This window comes from Apis mellifera, linkage group LG1 (assembly GCF_003254395.2).
Source record: "Apis mellifera strain DH4 linkage group LG1, Amel_HAv3.1, whole genome shotgun sequence".
NCBI lineage: Eukaryota > Metazoa > Arthropoda > Insecta > Hymenoptera > Apidae > Apis > Apis mellifera.
Window position 1 is genome coordinate 20916112 of NC_037638.1, and position 26521 is coordinate 20942632.

The 26521-nt window shown below is 42.5% G+C and overlaps 1 protein-coding gene across 8 annotated transcripts in view; it reads right to left on the bottom strand.

Moving 5' to 3' along the window:
- LOC724195 (B-cell receptor CD22) overlaps window positions 1–26521 on the bottom strand; it is a 309575-nt gene that overhangs the window by 218475 nt on the left and 64579 nt on the right. For all 8 annotated transcript variants that reach the window (XM_016915573.2, XM_016915560.2, XM_006571402.3 and 5 more), the window contains one exon: window positions 16457–16501. In XM_016915573.2, coding sequence (XP_016771062.1) covers window positions 16457–16501 — 45 coding nt within the window. The remainder of the gene's footprint in view (window positions 1–16456; window positions 16502–26521) is intronic.

Genomic DNA, 26521 nt, shown 5'->3' on the forward strand with positions numbered 1-26521 from the left:
GGAAGGAATGATAATCGTGAGCAAATTTCGATGTAAATATATAATACAAGTTCCATCGGGTCGAAGGGAACACTGGTTATTAATTAAAATAATTTTAACGAAGATTCAAACGAAAGAGCGTGATCTCTTTGTACGTCGATTCGAAAAATCCATCCTTCCATTGAATATTTCCAATTCAAATCGAATCTCTGGATAGCATTCGAAAGTTGTTCACGCATCTTTTATCATCGTGTTTCAATTAATCGTTATAATCGACAAATTTATCCTCGCCATAAATAAATCTCTCTCTTTGATTTAAAAAAATTATATCCAAGAAAGAGAAAACACGTGATGTGTAAATATCGAGCGTTGATCCAATTGTGTATCTTCGAAAGAAAATATTTATATACATATTTCGCGTTTAACGCGGAACAACAATTCACAGGGACGCGTGTATAAATATTGAATTCGCGAGTATCGCGAATAATTGCTCCTGTACAAGTGTTATCTGCCGCCAATACCATCCAACTTCGATAGTTCACCACCCTCGACTTACAACCACCCTCTCACTTGCGACACTGCGTTTCTCCTCGCCTAGTAGCACGGGGCTACTTACACGAGCATATCGACCGTAGGAGTTATCTTGTGACGTAATTATAACTTGTAGTTTCTAGTACTTTAGTTCACAGAGGTTAGTGCAAGGAGGAACACGAGGAGAACAGTACCCCAAGTCTGAGAGATCGTCATTTGCCTGTCTCCGTTGAACGGAGATAGCGCGAAAGAGCGGGACAAATAGAGGGAGGAGAGTGGAAGATAAAAGGAGAGAGAGATTCGAGACATCGTAATACTTGTAACACAAAGAGAGAGAGAGAGACGAAGAAAGAGTCCGAGCGACGAAAAACCGGTAAAGAGAAGGAAGAGCGAAAGACAGAAGAGAGCACGCTGTGCTTAGAAGCTCGCCAACTTCCTCTTTACCAGCAACGACAACTTGGTGACATGGAACTCTCCTAGAATCCAGTCATCTCCTTCTGTTGTCGGTAGGTGAGCCACAGTCTTTGCCTTTACGGTGAGTGAAAATGTAAGCGAGCAAGGATACCGTATTTTCGCGATAATTAATCCAGTGAAATCATCCTGTCGAAGCAGCTTCGCGTGTGACTAGGAATTGTAATTTGGTTGGTTACCACACGCGTTCTTTCGAAAGCGCAAAACTTTTCGAATTTATCAAATATTTGATCTTCGCTTTTAAACGGAGGCAAACGTGTAAAAACGAAGAACATCGATGTGGAAAGAAATAAAAAATAAAAGAGAGAGAGAGAGAGGTAAAAATTCTGACGTTTCATTTTGGATTTGTTTTTTTTTTTTTTTGGATACTGTTTAACACGGAACAAACTTCCATGTAGTAACCCTCGACTCCACACCTCAAGCGTTGTTGACCACTGGAAAACGAACAACACTTTTTGCCCCGCTTTATTTGCTTTGAAAGCCTCCGGGATATGCGACGAAGACGCAATTAGTGATTGTCCAGGTTTTCAGCAATTAAGCGTTGTTGAAAAAAGTATCTCGTCAACTGTCACGACTAATTTCTCTTCTGTTCCCGCCCCATGGTTTTCACGGTTTTTAGTTTACAATATACTTCGTTCGACCGCATTGATGAAAAACGAGAGAAAAAGAAGAAAAAAAAAGAAAAGGAAAAAATGAAAAATTTCCTCGAGTTACTTTCACGAGTTGAACGAACGAAAAGTAAAAATAAATAAATCGTAATAAATCGTTTTCCTTGCGAAACTTTTAATACGATAACTTTCTCTCTCTCTCTCTCTGTGATTAAAGAATCTCGAGATAAAAGAGGGAAAGAGAAAGATTACACAACACAGGTTGGATCGCTATCTAATCTGGAACGTAACTCGTGTATTAATTGCCAGTTCGCTACGTAGCAATAACCGTTTATCTATCATCCCACGCTATATTACACTATTTAGGTCTTTGCTCGATATATCTTGAACGCTTGTCGGATCAAGCGCCGCCCTATTCTACTTGCCAAACCTGTTATTAGTCCTCGCTACTTGTCCGGTCAATAGCGCTTCTATTTTAGTCACTCTCGACTAAACAAGCTCCTCGCCGAGTCTGACCAGAGGCGATGCTGTACTACTTATCTCGCTACCAGTGCGAATCTATCTCGCTTATCCAGTGAAATGGAAATCCAAACAAGATATTCCAAGGTATAAATAATTTCACCAATCGGCCAGATAAAATTTAACGCCGCCGTGATCAATTCTCAGAAATAATTTTATACGATAATATCGATTAATAATAAAATTATTGATTTCACGACGATGCGAAATACAAAAGGAATGTATAAAAAAAAAAAAAAGAAAAAAAAATTGTACATATCAATAAATATATTTTTGATGGAAGGGGAAAAAAAAGAACAACAACAACAATCTGGATACAACGAGGTATGACTGGTAATTAACTGAAAACACAACGATCGGAAAGATTGTTAATTCCCAAAGTTAACAACAATCGACGACAATCAAGGGGGGCAAGCAAACGTACGATCAAAAGTTTTCGAATAACGAGAAAATTAGTTAACTAAAGGGAAAACTTGTTCACCGAGCGAATAGAAGCAAACCGCGCAGCTATCACGTTCAATTTAGTTTCCGGTTACTGCAACGCGAGCACGGTGTCGTCTTACAAGGCAAAACAACCGCTCCGTGTATTTGTAATTTTCGTAATACAATACGCGCGCTGCCAATCCGGGGCGTGTGGCGGCGGCGGGGTCCGACCTCGCGCGTCACACGATTGACAAATTTTCAACCAGAGAATGGCGACGCGTATTTAATCCCCCGCTATATCGTTTATAATATTATGACGTTGTTGCAAACTTTGCGACGAAACAGCCTGATTAATTTAACTTCGGCTTGTGAAATTGTATCCAAAGCGAGCTTCCAAAGCGCGTGTGAAACGTTTCTCTCACATCGTCCGAACAAGTTGCGACAGAAACGCGCATGACTGCCCGAGAAGACCGAGGAAACGTACTTCCGCTTCCGAACTATCGCCGTATCTTTTTTTATTTTTCCCCCTTTTTTTCTTCCCTCCTTTACGGTCAAATCCGGTAGCGTAACCGGATGCTCCATCAAGATTTATCGTCCTGGTGAAAAGACACGAGAGAGAGAGAGGGGGGAGGGAAAAGAAAAAAAAATGCTTTCCACCGCCCTGACCTTGCTTTTCCCTTTTACTCTCGTTTCCTCCTCTCGAGGGACCGTCGACGAGCAGGTTTATCGAACCACGCGAAGAATAATGAATCGCAACGCCGGTATAGTGTTTCGCAGTGGTTCACGGTTGACACGGTTTTAAATCAATCTCGAGCGTGAAATATAAATGTTTCGGTTATTTTCAAATTTTCACAAAGGCGTGAGAGAAGAATGATGGCATCCGGTTATGATCGATGGCAAAAGCAAGATCGTTTTTATTAACGAGGAATAAGGAAAGAAGGATTAATTTTGGCAAACGATCGCGCGACACGTTAAACATATTTTATAATTATTATTATAAACGTATATCGGTGAAAATGATCAAGAGAAATAATTCCAATTCACATTCGATACATTCGAGAGATATTCTAACAACGTTTCAAACTTCGATTTTAATATATGCCCCATCATTTGTGACGTTCATCAACGCGTGTTTGAATATTATAATGTAATTATTATTATTATGAAATTATTATACAGTGACAGGGAAGTAATAATCTTCGAGGGAATAATACGCGAGTATTTGTAATTGTCGCGTCGCTTATTTGACGATTGTCCCTGCATAGAGTGATTCGCGACAATCTCGTTAATAAATAATTAGAATTATCGTATCGTATAATACGCGAATATTAATCGCGCTTCGATGTTGTTTATCGGTATCTTGCTCAAAATTCGAAAGTTAGCAGCATCAGAGAGAGAAAGGACAAAGGAGAGAAGAACGAGAATCGAGAAAAGGGAGCAGAAAACGAAGAATGATACAAAGTATAAGTAATGCTCAACTTTCTAATTAATAATACTACGAACGATTAATTATAGAGAGAGGGGAGGGGAAAAAAACTTTGGAACGAAAACACGAGGATGGGCCGCTTTTTAACGCGGCTATTATGGGCGGCGGTTTAGGTACAATTTCCGCGTAATTACTGGAGTAATCACCGCAACAACTCTCGTTAAAACTATCCCCTGGCCGGGATAGTTGGAGGCGAGTGGAAACGGAGGCGAGGCGTTTCAGGAAACCGCGGATGTGTAATAGCGGATACCGTCTCCGATTATTATTTTCCGAATCTCTTGATGCCAACGGTTTATGAAAAAGCATCAGAGAAAAAAGAGGAGTGGTGCAAAGGGGGAGGAGGAATTTCTAGAAGAATAGTTTCTGAAAAAGTTAAAAATTCCTCCTCCAGTTTGTGTTTCCGCTCATCGCGCTATGCAAGCGACACGTATTTCCCCTCAACCCTCCCGTTTCAACTTTGACTTTATCCGGCACACCTTCGTTCCCTTCAGGCGTGTTACCAAACTTCACCCAGATTCCACGACCTGTTCACACTCCATCCGTTGCCTGCACCTCTTTACGAATTTACACCCCTCGGCCTGGCCGAGTTTCGTTCGAATTTGCAGGCCGGTCAATCCGACTTCTCGCCCAGAGAGAGAGAGAGAGAGAGACTCGACTCAATTATGAATCGTATCGCGCTCTCACGATCGAGCTTTAATTGGATCCCCGTGCGGACAATGTGACACGATTGCATAACTATTCGAAGAGGATTCGTAGAAAGGTGGAGGAAGGAAGGAAGGGGCTAAATCGAATAAATCGTCGAATATCGTTCCCCTTGCTATGGATAGGTTTCGACTTGATGACAACGAAATCCTTCGGTTGACGGCAAACGGAATATGGAAACGTCCGGTCATTCAACATCGAATTAACCAACGTAATGATAGCCCAATTTCATCCTGGCTACCGTATCCCGATGCATATCGGTTGATTGACGTAACTTCGGGAACAAAATGAAAACGTTAATTCGAGGCTCGGCCGGGAATAGTTGGACCAAACTATCCCCGGCTTTTCAATTCGTACGCGATAAAAGAGTCCACACCAATGAAATCTAACGAGTCGGCGGGTTAATTTTTCTAATTTACGACCGCTCCTCGTTGAAAGCCCGAACGGCTCGAAGGTTTCAACGAGCACTTGCGAGTATTTGATAGTTCCTTTCCGTCGAATCGCTCTCCCATCGACTTGATGAATTGAATTTTCTAAAAGATGAAATCGTTGGAGCGTAAGTTAATTGCTCGTTAAACTTATCAATGCGCGGATTTAATTTCTCATTATTATTATTATTATTAGCGAATATGGAATTTATTGTTCGCGCGATAAATTAAAGATTTTTATTCCCATCGATATAAGGAATATATCCCAAAGATATTCAATTTCGCGTAACATTTCGGATAACATTTCGTATTATCTCTTCGATTTCGGCCTAGTATGAACGTTCATAATTCTGGCATTGAATCGAAATGACGGGCATGTTATAGCTGCCTGCTATAACGTTCGTTAGTCGATACTGTCCCTCTTCGAAACCTTAAAGCGCTCTCGAAATGTTCATCGGAAAATCCTCGACCTGCTAACCTACATGCATCGCTGGTTTCCTGTACGAAGTTTGATTGCGAGCTCGTGTCACGCGAAGAAGAAGAAAAAAAAGAAAAAAATCATCGATAATTCGTCAAATTTGAAAAATGCCCTCTTGCCACCAAATTTTACATTTTAAATTTTTGATTAATTAAAAATCTCTCTTTCGATAGACGCGCTCGTAAAATTCGATATCGAGAATACTCGATATCGAATCTCGTCCTCCGTCTTGAAAAAAATTCTCAGAATTCTCTTTTCTCCTTTGTGGAAAGGGGAAATTTTTTTTCCTTCCCCCTGCAATACACGCTGCGAGTCGGACGTTGCGAGCTAACCAAAAGAACATACTTGCCCGTAAGAAACGAGGATTACAGAGGCACGCGGCGGGCTCGAGGGTGGCCGAAAGCTTTTGTCTAGAATTGCTTGAAAACCGGCAATGAGAGTCCTCCCTCCAGTCCCCCTCCTTATCCAGACCAATTACCTTCTTTTCTTTCATCCTTTTCTCCCAATCCCCCTCCTCCTCCTTCGCCCTTTTTCCCCTCGAGGTGTCGCGAACCCATCCCCATCCTCCCCCACACAAATTTCGTTCGCGTTCAATTTTAGCCGCGGGATAAGGGATAAATGCCAAAGTCCCGTCCGTCTCCCGTTCTACTCTCCCTCCATTCTCTTCTCCCTTCCCTGCTTACCCTCCTAGGACACGTCCTCTCTTCGCCGAGGATAGGCTCGTGACACCTTCGAGGATCACGCGGAATTAAAAGAAGACGAGAGGAGTTTTTCGTTTTATCGCTCCGAGGCCTTCGATGAAATGAAAAACATCTCGCTGCGAAGAGAGTTCCTCAAATACTAACACCGTTACGCGTGTATTAATGCGAGCCGAGTTCGATAATTAATCGAATTAATTAATCTTCTCTCTCGATCAATCCTCTATTATTTTTCCTGTTCGCGTTAAGAACAAAAATGCGTTGAAATTAACATTTCTTCGACATGTATGCAACTTGTATTCGTTTGAAATGACAATTTTAAAATTCACAATTTCGAAACTCTAAATAATCGTGCAGTGAAGTTTGGCTTTAAGAGGATGATTCAAGCATCTAACTACTATAATTGAGCGTGGAAGTCAAATAGACGTTTAACAAAATTAAATTATTCCTTGTTTAAACTCTCTTTAATTGTATCTACTGATTAATTATGTACGAGTTTCTTAACCTATCTCGTATGCTCGATTAAATTAGATATTCCCTGATTCTCGTTGAATAGGAAGGGGATGATTTTTAGGGGAGACAACTCGGTGGCAAAAAATTAGGTAGCGATAGAAAATCCTTTGGCAAAATTGGCGCTACGGGGTCGCAAACTGTCAGGAATACGAATTATCACATGAGAACGTGGCGCGAATTCGTGCAGGATTGTTACGAATTCCGGCTACGAGTCGAGAACTTTTAATTCCGTGTGATGTACAGCCCGGCCGTACGTAACTCTCACTTCTGCCCGGCTAATCGATAACGAGAGTGAAATTGAAATTGACCGACGCGATATCAGGTCGCTCGAAATCCATCGACCTGAAAATTACACACCGGGTTAAATATGATTTTTCGACTTCCCCCTCCCCTTCTCCCTTTCCTCCCCCGTGCCAAATACGATATATTCATTCATGCTCGATTATCGTTCGTTAATAGAGATGGAAAATATCACGTGGAGAGAACTTCGAGTTATTTTTGTTTCGCTTCCAACTCCTTTTTTTCATCCTAATCTTTCTCATTCTCATCACTTGAAATTCTATTTCTTCGCGATTCATTCTTTCAACTCGAATCTCGAAACTTCTTTATCGAAATATTCTTTAAAAAAAAGTTTTTATCAAAATACGACAAAATTCTTTCAAACTCGAATTTCCAAAATTTCTCTCTCGAAAATTTATCTCTCATCCTTCTCCTCTTTTCTTTTTTTTTTTCATCCTAATTTCATCGACGATATTTTCACGCTCTCGATTCGAATTCGATCGATCGTTGCACGATCACCCATCCAAGCGATGAATCGTCCGCTACGATGCACCGAACGATATTTTATGTTCGAACAATTCGCGTGTTTTTCACAGTTTAGCTGGCGAGCTAGCATAATCGAAGGGTGGAAAGTTGGCGACGGTGGGCGGGCGTGGCGCAAAAGCGTTGGCCCAATTTACCACCGCAGCCAATTAGCTCGACACTCGCTGCCTCTATTCAAGACGACCTTTGCGTTATTCCGGCCATTTCGAATTGCAACACGCAGCGCAATAATTCCTTCCGCGAGCGCGTTCTATATATATATATACATATACCTACTACTTATATATATACAACTTCATGCACTCTGTTATTATTACGTATCCTTGCGCACAGAGACGTGGTGGTGCACAGAGCAATGGCAGGGGTGCTTAAAGTTGGACGTTTTGGTAATTCGACGCCACTCGTACACGGGCCGGTCGTGTAACCGGCGACCAGGCCGGCTGCTACAACCGACAATTAGAATCTGTTTGCATAATCAAGATAATAATGGAAATTCTGAACGGCGCGCGGGGGATTATTTTGGCCAATGCGATACATATATATATATATACGCACATAGATAAGAAGAGATGTTATTATTCCGTGGCACAAATCGAATTCGTATCAACTGAAGGAATTGCTTGATAAATTTTTGCAACGCGCCTCCTATCGAGTAAACCTCGTGTTGTCGGGTTGGCCAACGCTTTTGTTTTCGTTCATCATGGAGAATGAAATGGATGAAATGAAAGGGAAAAGTTACTTGTTCGAGTGGGTTTATATATGTCCAGTTGCTAGCTACTGGACAGCTGCACAGCTTCGTCGGTACCCATCTTTTTTTTTTTTTTGGGTCACATTTTTACATCGACAACTTTGTAACTCGATTCTATTCGAGGCTGCCATTTTCAAATTTCTGGCACGTATCCCCGTTCCTCAGACCTTCTACAAATCTAATGGCCGTTCTCGTTTAAAATGAATTTTCATTCGCGGAGAATTTTTTTCCTTCTTTTTTTTTCCTCCCGCGTATAGATGTATCCATAGTTATTTCTAGTCTTCGTTTTTTTTTTTTTCATGGTTTCTTTTTCCCGCTGTATTTTTACCGCTGCGGTCCCAATTTTTGATTTTCTAGTTTTTATCTAGCTAAAAATTGTTTCCCTTTCTTTTTTTTTTTCTTTTTTTTTTTCATACCTCTTCGCTGTATTGTTTTCATTGCCGATTTTTTCTCCTTTTCTCTTTTCCTCTTTTTTTTTTTTGATTACGTTACGCTATTTTATTTATTGTTGAAAATTTTTTTACATGTTCTTGTCCTGTTTTTTTTATTACCGAAGCTTCTTCCGCGCGATGGTTTTTATTGCAGCATTTTTTTTTCTTTTTTTTAATACTTTTGCGCGTTTACATTTTAGATCATTTCCTCGTTATCAAAATTCCTCGTTTCTTGCGCAAACAGAATAAATTCGTTACGAATAATTCTCTTTTCATCCGGGCCTTTCTTCCCCGGATCATCGGAACAAAGAAATCTTTCGTCCTAATGAAATATCTCTCGTGCAAATAAGATCGTCAAAAGAAGGGCCAGCAACGTACTTGAGCCAAGATAAGAGATCTAACTCGCAAAAATACACGATCAATCGTCACTCTCTCTCTCTAAACGACCGATCCACGCAAAGGGAAAAGTTAATCGAATTCCTCGAATCCCATTCCCATCCCCGACCTCGTTTCAACCCCTCGACTATTCCGAATTACGAATCCCGACAACGCGATTCATCATCCATAACAGGTTCACCAATGGGAAGAAAGGAGAAGAGGGGATCGCCGATGAAAGGCCGGATTGGAAAGTTGAAAATAATAAATAGTGTCCATTAACAGCGAATCTAGGCTCCTAAATTGTCCGTCCAAAGGGAACTTGGAATTCGCCCTTCTGGCCTCCCAACTTTTCCTCCCTCGTCTCTCGCCGTCGATGATAATTCTTGTCCAGTTTCAACCGGGTGAACATCGCTCTGGACACGCTTCTGTATCCGAAATGCAGAGTAAACTGCCGGTGAAATAATTCCGTGACACGAGCAGACGTCGTCGGGGGAAGGGGAAAAAGAAACATCATGAAATAAAACGACGACGACGACGTGAAAGAAGGGTGCGTTTCGAGGAAAATTATCACGCGACGTGACGGTGAGAATGGTTTTCCGGCAAAGTTTTAGCTTTAGGTTTGAAAGATCGAGTTATTTTTTTCTCTCTTTCTTCTACTTTTTTTGTCCCCTTGCAAGGTAATAGTTCGATTACGAGATACTCCTCTTCGAGGATCAAACGGTATAATGGAAAGGCTTGCGTTTGATTTGATCCGGGAAATTAAAAGGGAAACACGATCGAGTCGAAGAAGACTGACGAAACGTCGTTTATGCAAACTTTAACCGGATACGTTCCTTGATCGTCGCTTCCCGAAATCGCTTTCTCGATGACAACCCCTCCTTTCACGGTATAAAATTCCCTCCTGATCTCAATCAGAAGGTAAGTTTTGTAATGCTTGCCATAGATCCGTTGTTGTCTGATATTTTTCGAGAAAACAAATTCGTTCGAATCGACAGACAATCGGTGAGGACTGCGGTACGATTTAAGATTATTTTTATTTTTATCGACCATTACATCTCGATTCGAAAGGAATTTAATAGATATTTAATACTGCGAATTTTTATGCAACACAATGTTTCCCTAAAAAGAAACGAAATTTATCATATAAATTTATCTATCAAAATTGGAAAAACTTTGAAAACACCGAAGATAGTGAATTTCGATCAAGGAGTGAAGAAAAGGATATTTTTTGCAGAGAATATTCACTATCTTCCTTATCCTTATCTCCTATTCTTATGTTTCTTTCGCACTTCTCTAACTTCTATGCAAATTCTATATCTCTGCAACCAATTGAGATATCGGAACGAATCAAGAAATTAGACTTTGTTCCGAGCTTTGACGATAAAATTTTAAAACAAACACAATAATATAGGGAATATTTACTCTTCTTGTATAATTTTTTCGTATCGAACTATATATAGAATTATACATATAGTTTCATACGATCTTTCACCTCGAATTACGAGGGAATGGAAAATTATCTGCATAGAGTTTAGGAATAAAAGTAATAAAATTCTTGAAGATTTGTCGAATAAACATAGGAATTTTTCTCGACACGACGGTCAGCGATATAATTTCACCAAGAGAATTCCTTTCTCGAGAAAAAGACTACCTCGTTCTGTTTCACGTACGTAGAAACGAGTTCTACTACAAGAGAGGATACACGGCGACCTCTTTCCGCCCGTGTCTTCGAAAATGGCACCGCGGCTTCCCTTGTAGAACGGATCCTGGATGCAATGCCGTGTAAAATAAAGTAGGCGTGAAATAGACGCGTTCTTGATTCCTCCACTCTTTCCCTACCCTGTCCATCCACCGTGAACGCGTCCTCCCCCGTAAATGTGCTCGGCCTCCTCTCCCAAACAACCTCGCGAAACGATCGCGTGACGAATTCGCCGGCAGAGCATACGGAATGCTATTTTACGCGAATTAATGTAAACACAAAGAAATACTCGAGCGTGGTAAATTGACGCGAACAAATTAGATCTCTCGTCATGAAATTAACACCCGTCGTCGGGCGAAGCGGCGGCGGCGGTGGCCGTTTCGATCGTGACACGTAATTATTCGTCGCTTTTTCGCTTTACCCATATTTTTCCCCGGTTAATATACAATCCTTCGCGTTTTATTAAATCGCGGTGCACGCAGTTTTACACGCGTCTTATAAAATCATTTGTATAACTTTTTAATCAATCATTCGGAATATTGACCATTTATTTCCCTCTCATTAAAGTGGAAACGTCGAAATTAAATCGAGCGATTCGACGTTGCATCCGAAAAACGATAGAACGACGAAAAAAAAATAATATACTACATTTCGATTTTTAATCGTTGTATCCATAAATAACGTGTCTTCCCTAGAATACTATCAACGCGATCCGTGTTGAATTTAATAACGCGATTATAATTTCTCTGCTCCGTTTTTCTCCAAACTTGCGTCGTTCGTTCCGTTTCATTATTTCTCGAAATACCTCTCGTATCTTTTATTTTCACTCCGATTCCGCCTCGCGAATTCGCAACAGCGTCGCGGCGTTCCACACCTTCCCCTCCCTCTCCAACTCTTAAACCGTTACGCGAAACTGTTTATTACCTCTTGATACAACCTCGAAACGGGTTCATTTCTGGAACAAAAAGCGGTGAAAAGGCGGAGGCGGGGCGATAATAAAGCGGCGCGCGACACACGCGCTGTGTAAAGAAAGAAGCGGGGATTAAGAGGAGAGGAGAGAGAGAGGGAAGAGGGATGGGGAGAGGGAAAAGAATATACGAAAAGACGTCTGCACTTAATTTCGCAGCGCTAATAAGGTTACAACGGAAACAGTGCTTTCGCTTTCGCGTGTAAGTTAATACACGTTAAAAGGGGAAACGCTTTTCGTACGTAGCTGCAGAAACAAAGATAAGTATATTAAACGGATTTCAAGTGCTTTCTGTTGCTGCGGCAACAAAGATAAGTGCATTAAACGGATTTAGTTTCGAGGCCTGGGAGAAGATGACGAGCCACTTTGTTAATTGAGTTTTGCCCTTACGGTACCGGCTGTATACTTCTCCCCCTCGGGGGGTATTAAATAGCACGCGGGCTGCATTAGCCCCAGCGCCATACTTCCGGCATCGTGGAAACCGAAGAATATTAATTATTCCGTTCAACCATCCCCCCCTCCTTTCCAATTACCATTCGGATAATCGCTCGACTTTTTCACCGAGGATGACAAAAATAAGATCAATCGATATCCTCCTTCGTTCGTGTCTTCGACGATCGTCAATTTTTACATATATCGCGAATTTTTCTCCCACGAGGAGGAGAAGGGAAACAAGTTTCGCCATTATATCCTCGAAGGTATCCTCTTTGCTGCACACACAACTCGCGCGAAAAAGAGAGGTGAGGCGTTGCGCGCCTGCGAAATCAGCGCAGCGCCCCGTAATTATCCAGACTTCCGTGAACTCTGCAAACTTCGGTATTACGAGATTCAAATCGAATCGCAGAAACTCGACAGAATGTCGCTTCTCCGCATCTGGTGCCGACAATACTTGCCGCCCGGGCGCGAATCAACGTAAAATGTCTCGCCAAGAAGCGAGTTCGCAACTTCCCGACCTCCTTTACCCCCGTATTTCATCCGATTCTTTCCGACACTCTCCCCCCTCCCCCTCCCCTGTTGCTTCCGACTTTTCTCGCGTCTCTTCTCGTCGATGATTTCGTAATTCGAAGCCCGTTGCTTCGAAAAGGAACACGCCAGTCCCGAAAGGGGAATCTTGGAAGAATTCAAATTCCGAAGAAAGAAAAAGGAGACGGAGAGGGAGAGAGAGAGGAGACTTTTTCCTTCGAATCTTCTCCTAAATACTCTCGTCTCCTGTTCGAGAACGAGCAGGTCAAAGGGAACGGTTAAAAGTTTCCTCTTCGGGGATTTCATACGGGACGAGACCAGAATCGAGGATTAAAAACGTTAATGGAGGATACTATTATATCGGAGGGTAATAGGTTCGCGGCAACTTTTAATCTCTATCACCTTTCTTTTTTTCTTTTTTTTTTCCACGAGAAAAAGACGAGTTTCCCGTAGTTCGAACCACGGCCCGTGGATAGTTAAACTCGTTTTCGTTTCGTTCCGTATTTTGTCCCGTTTCGTTCATTTTCCGGGATCGCGGCCGGTTTTCGTTAAAGCTCGCGTTAAAAGGTGACAAGCCTGCGAGTCGATCGGACGGATTTTATCGCACGCGTTTCGATCCAATTTTATCGCCATTCTCCAAACTCACGTATCGCCGATATACCATCTGGAAAACTCCAGAAAAAGCCAAACGATATATATACACATATAAATAGAAAAAATCACACGTTCGAAATTAACGACAATTATTATATATGTGAGAAAGCACGATCTCGAATTAATTAAATCGAACGCATTGTCCCCGCGGACCATTTACCTATCTATTGTATAAACCAGCCTCGAAGGGAGTCATTACGAAAATTGATACGGATCTGTGGGAAAGCGACGGTAACCGGTTCATCGAGCCAAGTCTGATTAAACAGAGGATATCAACGAGTAGATGATTCCGAAAGTTGGAAGAGAGATCCTCGAAAGGACCGAGTCTAAGAAAAGACATCGAGAAAGGAATTCGAGGCCACCTTCCCCTTCGAAAAAGAGAGAACAACAGCTTACACAACACCTTACCGTTTCTGGCGGCGCGCGCGATGATGGTTATCAAAGCGAGGAACGGCGGAAGGGAGGAAGGGAGCGGGAGCAACTAATCAGACTCGGGCCAATCCACTCCGAGTCGTTTCCCCTCGAGAAGAGGATGTTTCCTCTCGGCGGACAGGATAATTTAAACTTTCCTCGGCAAGCACCGAGGGATGCGCGCGTATGTGTCCACCGCTGTATGTACGTCTCGATCACCCCCCTAAACAGAATTAGATACGAGCGTCAAATTCAAACGTTAACCACTACAAAACTCGCGGACGAGCGACTCTTGGCTGCGTTTTCGTTAACATTTCGAATCGAAAATTATTCGCCAACCGAAGTTTGCACAACGGAACGATGCGAACGAAGGAAAAAAAGTATATAACTGTGTATACGGGATAGAGAAGATAATTTAAACTTTCGTTTCGAATATCATTCGAGTTTAATTACCGGCTGCATGTCACGGGCGGATTAGCTTCGTACCGTGTCTTATATGCTCGTTCGCGTATAGATGTGGCGAGCGCATCGGATAGAATACACTCCCGGGATCTGTTTCGAACTGAAATCAGGGCTTATTGTGCTACAAATGAGGACACCGACGCTTGAATTCCGTTGTTGATGTTACCCATTCTTTCGAAAATATATATACATATATGTATGAACGGATATATACGGTCAGGGAACGTATGATACGTATATGTATCCAACGAGGAGATTCGTCTGGGTCGAAAATTCTGATTTTAATGAATTTTGCATCGTTGTTTCGTCTTTTCACGAAATGTTGAGGACAGAATTATCTAGCTTCATCTTCGAACATATCGTTTATGCGATATATTAATTTTTCTATGTCGATCTTTGGAAAATATTCAGGATACGCGTGTTTCTCAGGATGTAAATTTTCATTCATTCGCTCTCCAACTTTCCTTCCTTCCCGTTAAATCTGTTCCACTAGCCCACGTCGAGTCGTCCACAAATCCTCTCCAAGCCCCTCTTCGAATGTTCAATTAAGGTGATTCTCCGGTATCACGGAGAATCGGATTCGATTAAAATTAAAATTCGTTAAAATTCTAACGTTTCGGCGCTGATCTCGATACGCTTTCCGTGAAACGGAAGCGAAAAATTCGCGGGAAAAAAGCGAGGCAATTTAACTTTGAGAAGGCGTGTCCGGCGCGTTCGCCGCGAGCGATCGAGGCTTTTCACGGAAGCCAACGTCGTATCGATGGCCAGCACTTTACCGCAACTGCTTCCTAACGGAATACATTACTCCTTAATCCGTTTCCGCCGCTCTCGATAAAGCGGATCGGAACGAGTTCGGTGGCAGGTTTTAACGCTGATCCAAAAACATTTCGATTTACAGAGCGAGAAAAAACGTATGCTCTCTCCAATTTTCCTTGAGAATAACACATTCTCGCGGTTTTCACGAGCGACATCATCCGTTGCTTCGATTAAACGAGGTGAAACATCGTTTTATAATTTCCAATTTTCCTGGGAAAACGAGCTTCGAAACAGTTCTCCCTTTTCACCGATTCGAAAAATTCTTCTGCATGCTTTCGAAAACCATCCAGTCTCGATGGAACTGGATCCCCGTGCAACGAGTTCAACGCGAAAAAAAGTACACGCCATCCATATATATATATATATATATATATATATATATATATATAACTAACAATGGCCCGTAAAAGAACGTAACGCTCGAAAACACGCGTGTCCCGCGAGTGGTGGTTTTTTCCGAGAGGGAAGAAAAAAATCATTCGTCTTCTCTTTTATTATCCGTTCGTAGGATAGTTCCGCGCGATATACCAAGCGAAATTCCACGCTTCCCGTTCCACGACCTCTCCTCGAATGTGCGCGATAATAATACGCGGGCCTCGAGCGGCGCGTATTTACGTTTATTGCGCGTCGCCTTGCGAATCGATGGGAAGGGCAACGGCGCGGCGAGAATTTTCAAAATTTCAGGAAATCGTAAACCACGGAAATTTCGTTATCCAGACGGGGTTATCGCGTTTAAAAGTATCATCGGGGGCGGGGGAGGGGAGCGAGTCAACGATTTACGAGGCTGACAGTCGCGCTTTAACATCTTTATTTCAACCGCCATTCCCCGGTTTGCGAATATTTATCGGCGGTCCGTTCATTTTTCTCGCGCAGCTACAAAATGCCCTCGTTAATCGAGAGGCTTACGTCAATTACGCTAATGAGCGGCCCGGACGAACGAGCGGCGCGGACGGCCAACTTACCATTATTCGGAAAATTAACGCTTAAACCGGGCCCTCCCTCTCCACCCTCCTCCCCCCCGACGCGCTATGAATCCGTTTAAAGGCACGCTCCGCTTCAATTTTCCGTTTCGAATTCAACTTTGATTACTCGTTTACGCCGAATCGAATTATCTCCCCTCGCTTCCCTTCCCCGCCCTCTATCCAGCGTTCCGAATTATCGCCGTTTTCGATGCGAGTTTTTTTGCGAATTTTCGCGAAAACATTTTCGTCGACAAGATTTCTCATCGATCGAGGAAATTTAATATTCGGATGGAATAAATCGACTCACCTCCGCTTCTTGGCGTGTCGGTAGGACCGGACCGTTGTCGCAACCCTGAAACAAAAAAGGGAAGAAAAGAAAGATTACATGCTTGTTTTCATCGAATTTCCGAAAGAACGGATGAAACGGAGGGGGAGGATTGGATTGGATTATTATTATTCTCCCTCTTCCTTTCCTCCCCGCCCCGTAACATGATAAATTAATTTTCAGAAATATTCGAAAATTACAGCGAAACTTGGCCGGCGAACACTCGAGTAAAATGTACACTCGATCGATCCTCCGTCCGTAAGCTGATGCGCTCTCGCATTTTAATGAGTCTCATTTTTTTAATAATTAACGACTGTTCCGGCGGGAACCGGATCGCTTTTTCTAGCATCATCTTCGCTAGAATTAAAATTCCCTTGAATTGAAAAATGGAAAACGACGATGGATGAATCTTCGAATTACGAGAATTCCTCTCTCTCTTTTGAAAAAGGATAAGGGAAAAAAATAACGTTTCGCGCGATAATAGATCTATTTCCGACGGAAATCACCGAAACAAGAGTATGAGAAGATTTATATAGGGGAAAAAACCAGAGCGTGCATTCGATTCCAACTTTATCGCATGATCGCTATTTTCGAATTTTTTACTTTGACAGTCGATTGACAACCGATGAAAGGAAGAAATGAACGGAAGATATTTTCATTCTCGATTATTACTTAAGAAGACGGACGTCTTTTAATATCAGGCTTAGCCGAAAGCTTAAGCAATTCATCGATAATTAAAATTCGCTGGAACATCGATCGAGGTAACGAGAGAAGATATCTACCTATCGATTGCCTGGCGTCGATAACAACGAGAAATAAGAAGATAGAAAAGTATATTTTTAACGACATATTTTCGAGCCCGTCAAATGCACGAAATATCTCCCGCGTAACAAGCGAAATCCAGGTTGCAAACTCGCCGGAAGAAAATCGTAAAGAATTCCGGTTTCGAAGGGGGGAGAGTGCAAGTGGCGCAAGGTGTTCCAGCTGACTTTTCTCACTGGAATTCTCCGTGTTTCTCGTTCGTCGAACATAAACGGCAAAGTTAACGTACTTACAGTTCCCTATCGGATCCAGATCCCCATCATGTGCGCCGGTTTTATATCACCATCCCGGCCACCCTCTCTCCACGGCCCACCCACCACCACCACCACGACCTTCGCCCGTATATAAGCGGCACGTAACTTTCGCATTCAAACTTTATCCCCACGCTACTTTTTGAGCACAACGTCAACTTCGCTGTTCCAACAAACTCGCTGAATTACAAATCGAACGTGGCACCACGCTGCGCTACGAAAGGGGATAAAAGTGACGCGGCGTTCCAACGAACGATGAAACGGGGAAAAAAAAAGAAGAAGAGGAAGAAGTTAAAAGATGGATGGATGAAAAGAAAGAAAGAGAGGAAAAAGGAATGAGACGAGAGAAAGAGAGAGAAAAAGAGAAGAAGGATACGAGAAACGTAGGATAGAAGCAGAGGAGGTATTTCAATCTCGTTGGTTGGCTGTAAGGCACTCCGACGCATCGAGTTCGAAAACTTTCGCTTCTCGTCTGGCTGACTGAGTTTTTCCAAGTGGTATAGAAACCGGATCCCGGTTCAGGGATCGTGCACATTTTCACCGGTTCACCTACACACTCGCCCGCTCGCAAACACACTCCTCCTATATCCCTCCTCCCCTCCCTCTTTTGCACGCTCGAAAAAGCGGGAATAGCCTTCCGCTTGCCAGTTTGTTTAACGAAGCGACCCCGTAACGCGGCTATTCTTTTTTCCTCCCCCAGCAGATAGGAGAAGGGAAGAAAACTTTACTCGCTCTTAATTCTGTTTACAGTGGCGACAGAGGCCTCGTCACGAGTTTGGATAAATTAACGAGCGTAAATTCTCGAATTCTCGAGAATTAAGAAAGGGGATAAGTCCGAAATACATTCGCATCACTCTTTGTCTTATCTCGATCGGAAAATGAAACGTAATCTCATTCTTTGTTAAACTCTGATGTCTACTTTTGACGAGCAACGATCCTCGTTCGAACGTCCAAGACTCGCCAAACTATAGAGATAGAAAGGAATGGAGGCTGGTATCGTTATTACACCGTCTATCGTCGGTTTGTACAATAGGAAAGAATAATTAGCCTCAGGCGGGATCCTTGCAACGAAACTTTATTATTATTTTATTGGAGCAAACAGAGCGGACGACTTTACACTCGCAGCCCGCGATAGGATGGATCGTTTCGAGGAAGGTTCTAAAAGCGGAGTGGAGGGGAACGATCGAGTATTTATCGCGATCCCGTCGTAAACTTATCGTTATATAATAAAGCAATGTCTTGGAGCGAGTTCCTTTAACGATGATGTTGCTCGAGGAACGATTTGAAAGCGCGGTTCTTCTCGAAAAGCTATAAAAGTCGACGAGAAGGAGAGAGATTCGATGAGAGAGAGAACTGGAGGAACTCGGGAAAAATTCTGTCGAGCCCTCGAAGGGCGTGTACGAGGACAGTCGATAGCCTCCAGTTTTCTATAGGTGAACGTATAGCATAGTCGGTGGCTTCGAGTGCGACAATAATGTATCGCGCGTATGTATGGGTTGTAAGTCGAACAGGGAAGGAAGCGGGGAGAAAGATAAGAGGGACGTGGGTAGACTCGCTACTCCACCGATAAGAGATCGCACCTAACTTAACCTAGTCTTTACCCTTGGACGAACGACCAAGGGGGCAACCCTTAAGAGCGACGTACTCCGCTGAATGCTTCAACTACTTTCGTCCTTGATATCCCATATTTTCTCCCAATTTTCTTTTTAAATAATGACAAACGTGCAATTATTAAATTTTGAATGTCACTTTGATATTTCGAATATTTAGAGAAAACTTATTCGTGAAATTCTTTCTTTCTACGATCGATTCGATTCTTCGTAATGGATAAGAGAGGACGACGTTTCAAACGATTCTCTAACTAATTGTTTCGAACAACGCAACAAGAATAATCCGATCGTCAGTCGCGAACAACAACAATTGTATACACACACATATATCCCGCCTCGCCAGTGACATTCCATAGTTTTTTCCCTTCCTCCAACCGATCGCTAAAAGCGATCGATTTGCATCCGTTTTATTCCATCTCGCTGTCACTGTGCCGAGACCGCGTTTTAAAATTATAAAAACGTGGGTGGAAAAAATAAAAAAAAAAAAAAAGGGAGAGAGAGAAACGAACGATCTAATTCGAGGTGGAATTGAACAACGGATGAGTGATCGAAACGGCCGGTAACTATTTAGATATATTTCACCGTATAATTGTGGCTTGATTCGTTTCCCGACAAATTTGTTTAACCACGATCGGTCGCGAATTCACGAATCGTCCAGCGAGAGAGAGAGAGAAAAAGAGAGAAATAGAGAAATCGAGATAGTCTGAATCGAACGTAATTTACAAAACGAACGAATTTTCGTGGCGAGGCGGGCGAAAACACTCCCCAAATTATTTTTATTGTAATATATTTAAAATATGTGCGAGGAACGAAAAAAATACAATCCCTCTTTTGAAAACTGCGCGATATACAAAATCAACGTCGAGGGGATGAAGGACGGAGGGAGGATGAATGGAAGGCAAAAACGGAAAAAAAACGGAAAAAAAAAGGTTAAAAAAAAAAAAAAAAAAAAAAAAGAGAAAGGAAAGAGGGGAAAAAAAAAGTAGAACGATCGCTGCAAGCTGTTGGCACAAGCCCCGTGAACGATGCAACGTATGCGCGCGCGTATATGTGTATAGATTATCTAAATGGATCGTTCCTATGCGCTGCTGCTACATACGGCCCTCGTTCACCCCTGGCTTCTTTTACCTCGTTGCTTTTAATGACGACATTACGAGCCGGCTTCAGAGCTGGCCGTTATTCGCGAATAATTTACGGCAAATATTTATCTAAGATAATTGTTCGTACAAAGTCTGTGTTCAATTGTACAGCCACCGGCTATCCGGATAACGGGTCTGCGTTCGTTTACATAATAATTATTTGTCGCAAATACGAGGGTGTAACAATGCCGCCGATATTTGCTTCGAGCCACTTATTCGAACGAAGTTGTTTTCGCGATCACGACTCCTTTCGATTAAGAATTGTTCGCCTCTTACGCTGTTTTTCAATCATGCAACAACGTTCAATACGTGTATAATCTTCGACCGATGATCGTTTCAATTTTGAACGATGCCTCCAGCTAAAAATTATTACCAATCATTTCTCGAAAAAAATGTTTGATTACAGATTGTGTACAGACGCAGATTAATTGAATAAAACTCGGCGCCTAAATTTCCTGAAATTTACGCCCTAAAGGTGGAATTCGATGGTCAACGACGATGCAGAGAGAGAAAAATGATCCGCTTCGAATTCGATGAATTATACGAGGGAAAAAGATCGAGAGAGAATTAATATCTCGATCTGAAGATCGACACGCACTTTAAAAACAAACCTTTATTTATCACCTATCCAGTATTGAAATTTCCAAATGTAACGCGTCAAACGCAACTCTTTACGAATTGATCTTTCATATTCTATTATATTGATCGAGATAAATAAAATACAATAGAAACGAATAGATTCAAGAATCAAGTAAGATCGATAATTACGAAATCAATTACGGATATCAAAATCGCTTTATCGCAGTACCAATGATAAAATATACGGTGTACCTTCACCATTTCAATTTTCTAATTCCCCGAAACGACAATTGAAACTTCCCCTCGAAAGCAAGGCTATTCATCACCGCGTATCTCACCATTATCATGAACACTTCGATGGACTCTAGGTTATCCGGCGCCAATTTATCACTATATCGGTATCGGCAACGGTAAAAACATGAATTTATCACCAAGAAACCCATTCTTTGCCAAGATACAGACTCCCGTTAAATGATGCTCGAAAACATAATGATGACGAAAACTAGCTAACGACCGTTCGTGAAACAGAATCCCGAGTAGATCGATCGCCGGAGATACGCGCTTTTTCTACGCATTGATGTCCCCTGCCAATTTCTAACATGTATAAATTCATCCATACCCGTCAATTAATCTTTATATCGAGATAAAGAAAGAAAGAAAAAAAAAAAGACGTTCAATCATCCATCCATCTATCTACCCTTCGCGATAAAAGCGATTTTTGAACCATTGTCCGAAACGAAACATCAAACAATCAACAAACCCAGGGCAAAACCGTCGTACGAGACACATCAAACAACCTTTCTACGTAATTTCATCCCCTCGCTAATCTAGAAAAACGCTCCCATCCTTTCCCTATACGTCGAGTGACAAACTAACCGAACTCTCCAACTCTGAAAAATCCCTCGCGGGGCCTCGTATATATATATATACTATTTTCCAACTATTTTTCAATCGAGCCGAGCGTTTTCCCTCCGCGGACCAACCCCAGACAAAGCAGACGTGTTTCACGTGGCCGCGCGGAAAGTAACGATTGTGTCCGTCCCTGTATTCGCCAATTTTCGCGTTTTAACGTTGTATCGCGTATCGTGGCTCGCGTGCAAGGCGCCCAACGAAACTGCCTCTCGTCGAAAGCACGAAAATTCATTCGAAAATATATACCCGTGACGCTTTGCGCCGCCCTTTTACAGCGTGACCGATAAGCAAATCGACTTGGTCAGAACACGAGCAACGTCGAGTTGACCTCGCCACGCGAGATAGAGGCGAAATCGTGATGAATAAAAAAAAAAAAAGGATGGAGATAAGAGGAGATGAGAGAAAAAGTTGGAGCATCGAGAGGAAAGATGCATCGTATGGAGGAACAGCATGGGTCGTGATACGAGTAAACGTTATAGACGAAAGTTGCTTCGTTGCGCAAGATAAACTTGATATAAATCAGGGAAGGAAGGTTATGAAGGGGAAAGAGGAATTTAAATTCTATGGGAAATTTTTATAATGACATGGTTCTCGGGATTAAAATTTCGGGATTAAAAATAAATCTTCTTTCCTTTCTCTGATACGATCTGAAAAGTATAGATAAATCGTGATACCTTGTGGTTCATGCTAAATTAAACGAAGAAGGAAAAAAAAGAATCGTAATTATAATGGAAATTATTATGGAATGAAATAGAAAGATGAAAAGGAGAGGAGAGGAGAGGGATGAAGGAAGGAAAGCAATTTAAGGAAATAAATGGTACGAGAAGAGGAAGAAGTTGTAGAAGGAATAATACGTACTTTTCTCCCACTTCTTTTAAGCCCTAAACGAAAATGAGTTAACGCTTATCTTATTATATCAACGTGGAATTTTTATACTCTCTCTCTCTTTTTTCCTTTCACGTACGTGCAAATACTTTTACAAACTCGTAACTGTTAAATCGAAACTAATCGCTATTATTAATTAAAACGAAATAAATCGCGAGTTCAGATATCATATCACCCTTAGATACCTAATTTCTTACGATATTCGTCTATTTAAAAATGAACGAGAGGATTTATATATATAAAAAAAAAAAAAAAAAAAAACTAATCCCATCCTTATACGAGGGGACGACGAACGACCGCATTGGATCGTACTAAAAATTAAATCGGCGCTTAAAACAAAGCACGCACGCGGATATCGGTGCTAATGAATATGCAAAAGGGGCGCGGGCTTTTCATAAGCATTCCAGGATTTCAAACGAAACGCGGCCCAATCCGGTCCCCGCTTGCACCTTGCGCGCCGTAGTAAATCGTTAAACTAAAATTTAATCTCCCGATACACGCGCCCCTTCTTCCTGCGCGGCAAAATCTCAATGAAACCGCCCTTCGCGTTCCACGTCGTCTAAAGAAAAATTTATAGCGGCAACCGGCGATGCATCCCGTTCACGGAATTTAATCGCCAATTCCCGATGAGCCCATCCATCCGTACTGAGCCATCAGCATCCCGTTTAAAACATGAACAACGAAAACTGCTCGTTCATTTAAATTCGTGAAACGAGCAATCGAGTAATGAGCGTTTTCCACGCGAGCGAAAAAGAGGGAAAAGATCGGATCGAAGCAAGAAAACCGTGTCGTTCCTTTTACGACAGAAAAATGTACGAACCTATCCATTTGTAGAATCTGTGGATAATTGATCTTAAAATCGTGCAATGGATTTAAACGTAACATTTTTGTGTACAATTAAAAAAAAAAAATTTGACATAATATTCGTGGATGAAGATACGATGATATAAAAAAATTTGGAACATCTCCCGCGAACAATCAATTTCCCGCAACACGTCCTCGATCTCGGAAAAACGTATGTGAAGGGGGAGCAAAAGTCGCAGGCAAAAAGTGGATCGGTGAAAGGGAAGGAAAAGCTCGGCTTGTCGACAACTGCGTCACTCGATCGAACGGAAAAACGTTTGGAAGAGACGCGCGTACAGACTCTCCCGAACTACGCTACCACCATATCGTCGGGGAAATTTTTTTCCCCGCGGAACTCGTCCACCGATCCGGCGACAAATTCTATTCTTAAGTTGGGCGGGAATGTGAAATCGCGTTGCGCTGCAAAACTTTGCCGCTGCAACAGGATTACCGGCAGCCCCTTTTCCCGGCCGGCCGAGTCGAAAGCTGCGCTAGACGAACGGAATATAAACGAAGGGAAAACCCGAAGACGAAACCCGCGGATCGATCGCGCGCACGTGATAAGGCGGGGCGAAGACGCAACGAGACAGCTTCGTTCGGGGCTTGTTCGAGGCCGGGAACACGTGCGGAACATTTCAAGCGGCGATTTCGATATCTTGCGGAAAATTCGATACGAGTCGGCTATCCTTCCTCTCCATTCCGTGACACGTGCAGTCGACCTACGTGGCTACGTGGTCCACACACGTACGTAACCGTGACGTTGTCGAGGACATTCTTTCTACGATCCACCTCCTCTTCGACCATCAATTTTTGATCGGCGGCGTATTCATCAACGATGGTTTCGAATGGAACGGGAAATTCGAAGATTGTCCCGGGCTCGATGCAACTTTTGCTTCGAGAGAGGATGCGACGTAAAGAGAAAGGGAGAAGAGGAGGGATTAATATCACGCATCGTTTAGATCGTATTTTCTGGAAATAAGTGAAACGTACGGCCCGTGTCCGTTTCGTTCGACCTATCTCTATCTCCGACCACCAATTTTTCCTTCCCTCCGTTCGTTCACCTCCCTTTGCTGTATACATTCGTATATAGCAAAGCCCTCTCTCCTCCCCCCCGCTCCCCCAGCCCCTCAGCCGCGAACAAAGCAACGCCGCAATATCGTACGTGATTTAAGAAAAGTTTTCTTCGAAATTGTTCGTGTTATAACCTTTTGGAGTGGTTCCAACGGAGAACAGAATGCCTAAGATAAGAATTTTCCCTCGCGGCTTCTCGCTGTCACGGCGCGGCCAATATCTGGAACGGGGAGGGGAGAAGGCGAACAACGAAATCGAATCGCTCTGTGATAAAGAAAGCAAGGAAGGGTTGGTGGTTAATTAAACGAGTGTACGTGCACGTATAACGTGTCGATTCGATTATTTTTCCTCCAGGCAGATAACGAAAATTTCGAACAACGAACGATCTCTCTTTCTTTCTCCATCTTATCGCCGTGTTAACATCCCGTGTCAACCGATTTTCGTTTTCCAATCAAGAAGAAAAAGTAATTTTAATTTTCGAAACGCTCCGGTAAAAAATTGTTCGAGTTTTAATTGCAAAAACAAAGAGGAATTTCGTCCCGGAATCCATTTATTTGCAAAATTCTCGTTTCCTTACCGGCTTCCTATTATTGTTCCAATGCGATACAAAGGGAAAAAATTAATTTGTTCGCGAAGAGAAACGGGTTCTCGTTGGTGTTTTAAATGTTTTAAAGAGGCCACCACTACCACCACCATTACCACCCGTCAACAAACGGTGTGAAGTAAAAGTCATCGCAGAGACACCACCCGTTGGAGAGTAACGCGTTAATTAATGATTCCAATCTCATTTATCATTACACAGCTAGGTCGGTGAAACGAGGAACCGTCTGGAATTATATAGCGTTTCCTACCTCTTCCTCCTCCTCCTCTCTCTCTCTCTTCCACCCTTTCTCTCCCCTACTCGACACCACCAGATACAGATACCCGCACCATCCTTTCTTTCTCCCACCTTTCTTTAATTAAATAACTTCAAGACACTATCCGTTACTTCATCTACCCACTCTCGTCTGCTCGCCCGCCACCAATCTACTTTTCAGATCTGAACACGGGATACCCATTAAGACGAATTCACGGAATTCGATATTTCCGATATCCGGTTGCTTATCCCCCTAAAACCACCTCTTGTTTCCTCTTGTTCCTAGAATTTTCGCGAGAGCCAACCTCCCGTTTTCCCTCCAGTCTCTTTCGATAAAAAGAAAAAGAGACCAGATACGCGATCCCTCGAATTTATTTCTTAAATATTTTTCTAAAAAAACGTTGAGAGCAAATCGACCGATACTCGAACGCGTTTCGACAAATACGCATGGCGAATAAAACGATTCGACGCACGGTTTTTCATTTATCGCGATGCCACGTTGTTTTCCTTCGGCCTCCTCCTCCTCCTCCTCCTCCTCTTTTTCCGAATGGACCATGTATACGCCACGTGTTCGATATCCCGGAAAGGAGATTCGGAATCACGATGAAACGTGACGGATGAGAGGAAGGAAGGAAGAAACGAAGGAGGGAGGGGGAGGAGGAATCGAGAGGAAGCCCATTGTCGGTTGGTATATCGCCGGAGCTGTCTTGTCACCCGATCCATTATTCAAGTCGCGCGACTTACCAGGGGAGCGAGCTTGTATGCCATACACGCGAGTTCTCATTAATTCTTCTTTATACGTTTGCTTAATACCGCCAATCCTTTCGTCTCGTCCGCATTCGACACCCGTCAACAGCCTCGTCCATCCGATATCGATCTCCCACGCAATGTTTCAAAGTAACTTTGTGAACCTGTTTATATACACCCATAGGAATTTTCCTATACACGCTTCTCACACGTGACGGATAATTAAAGCATTAAAACAACAAAGAGGATGCGAATTTTTAATAAATAACATTCGATTCAACAGAATCGATCCGTTGTCGAGCATATTGTTTCAGGTTAAAAAATTTAAAAAA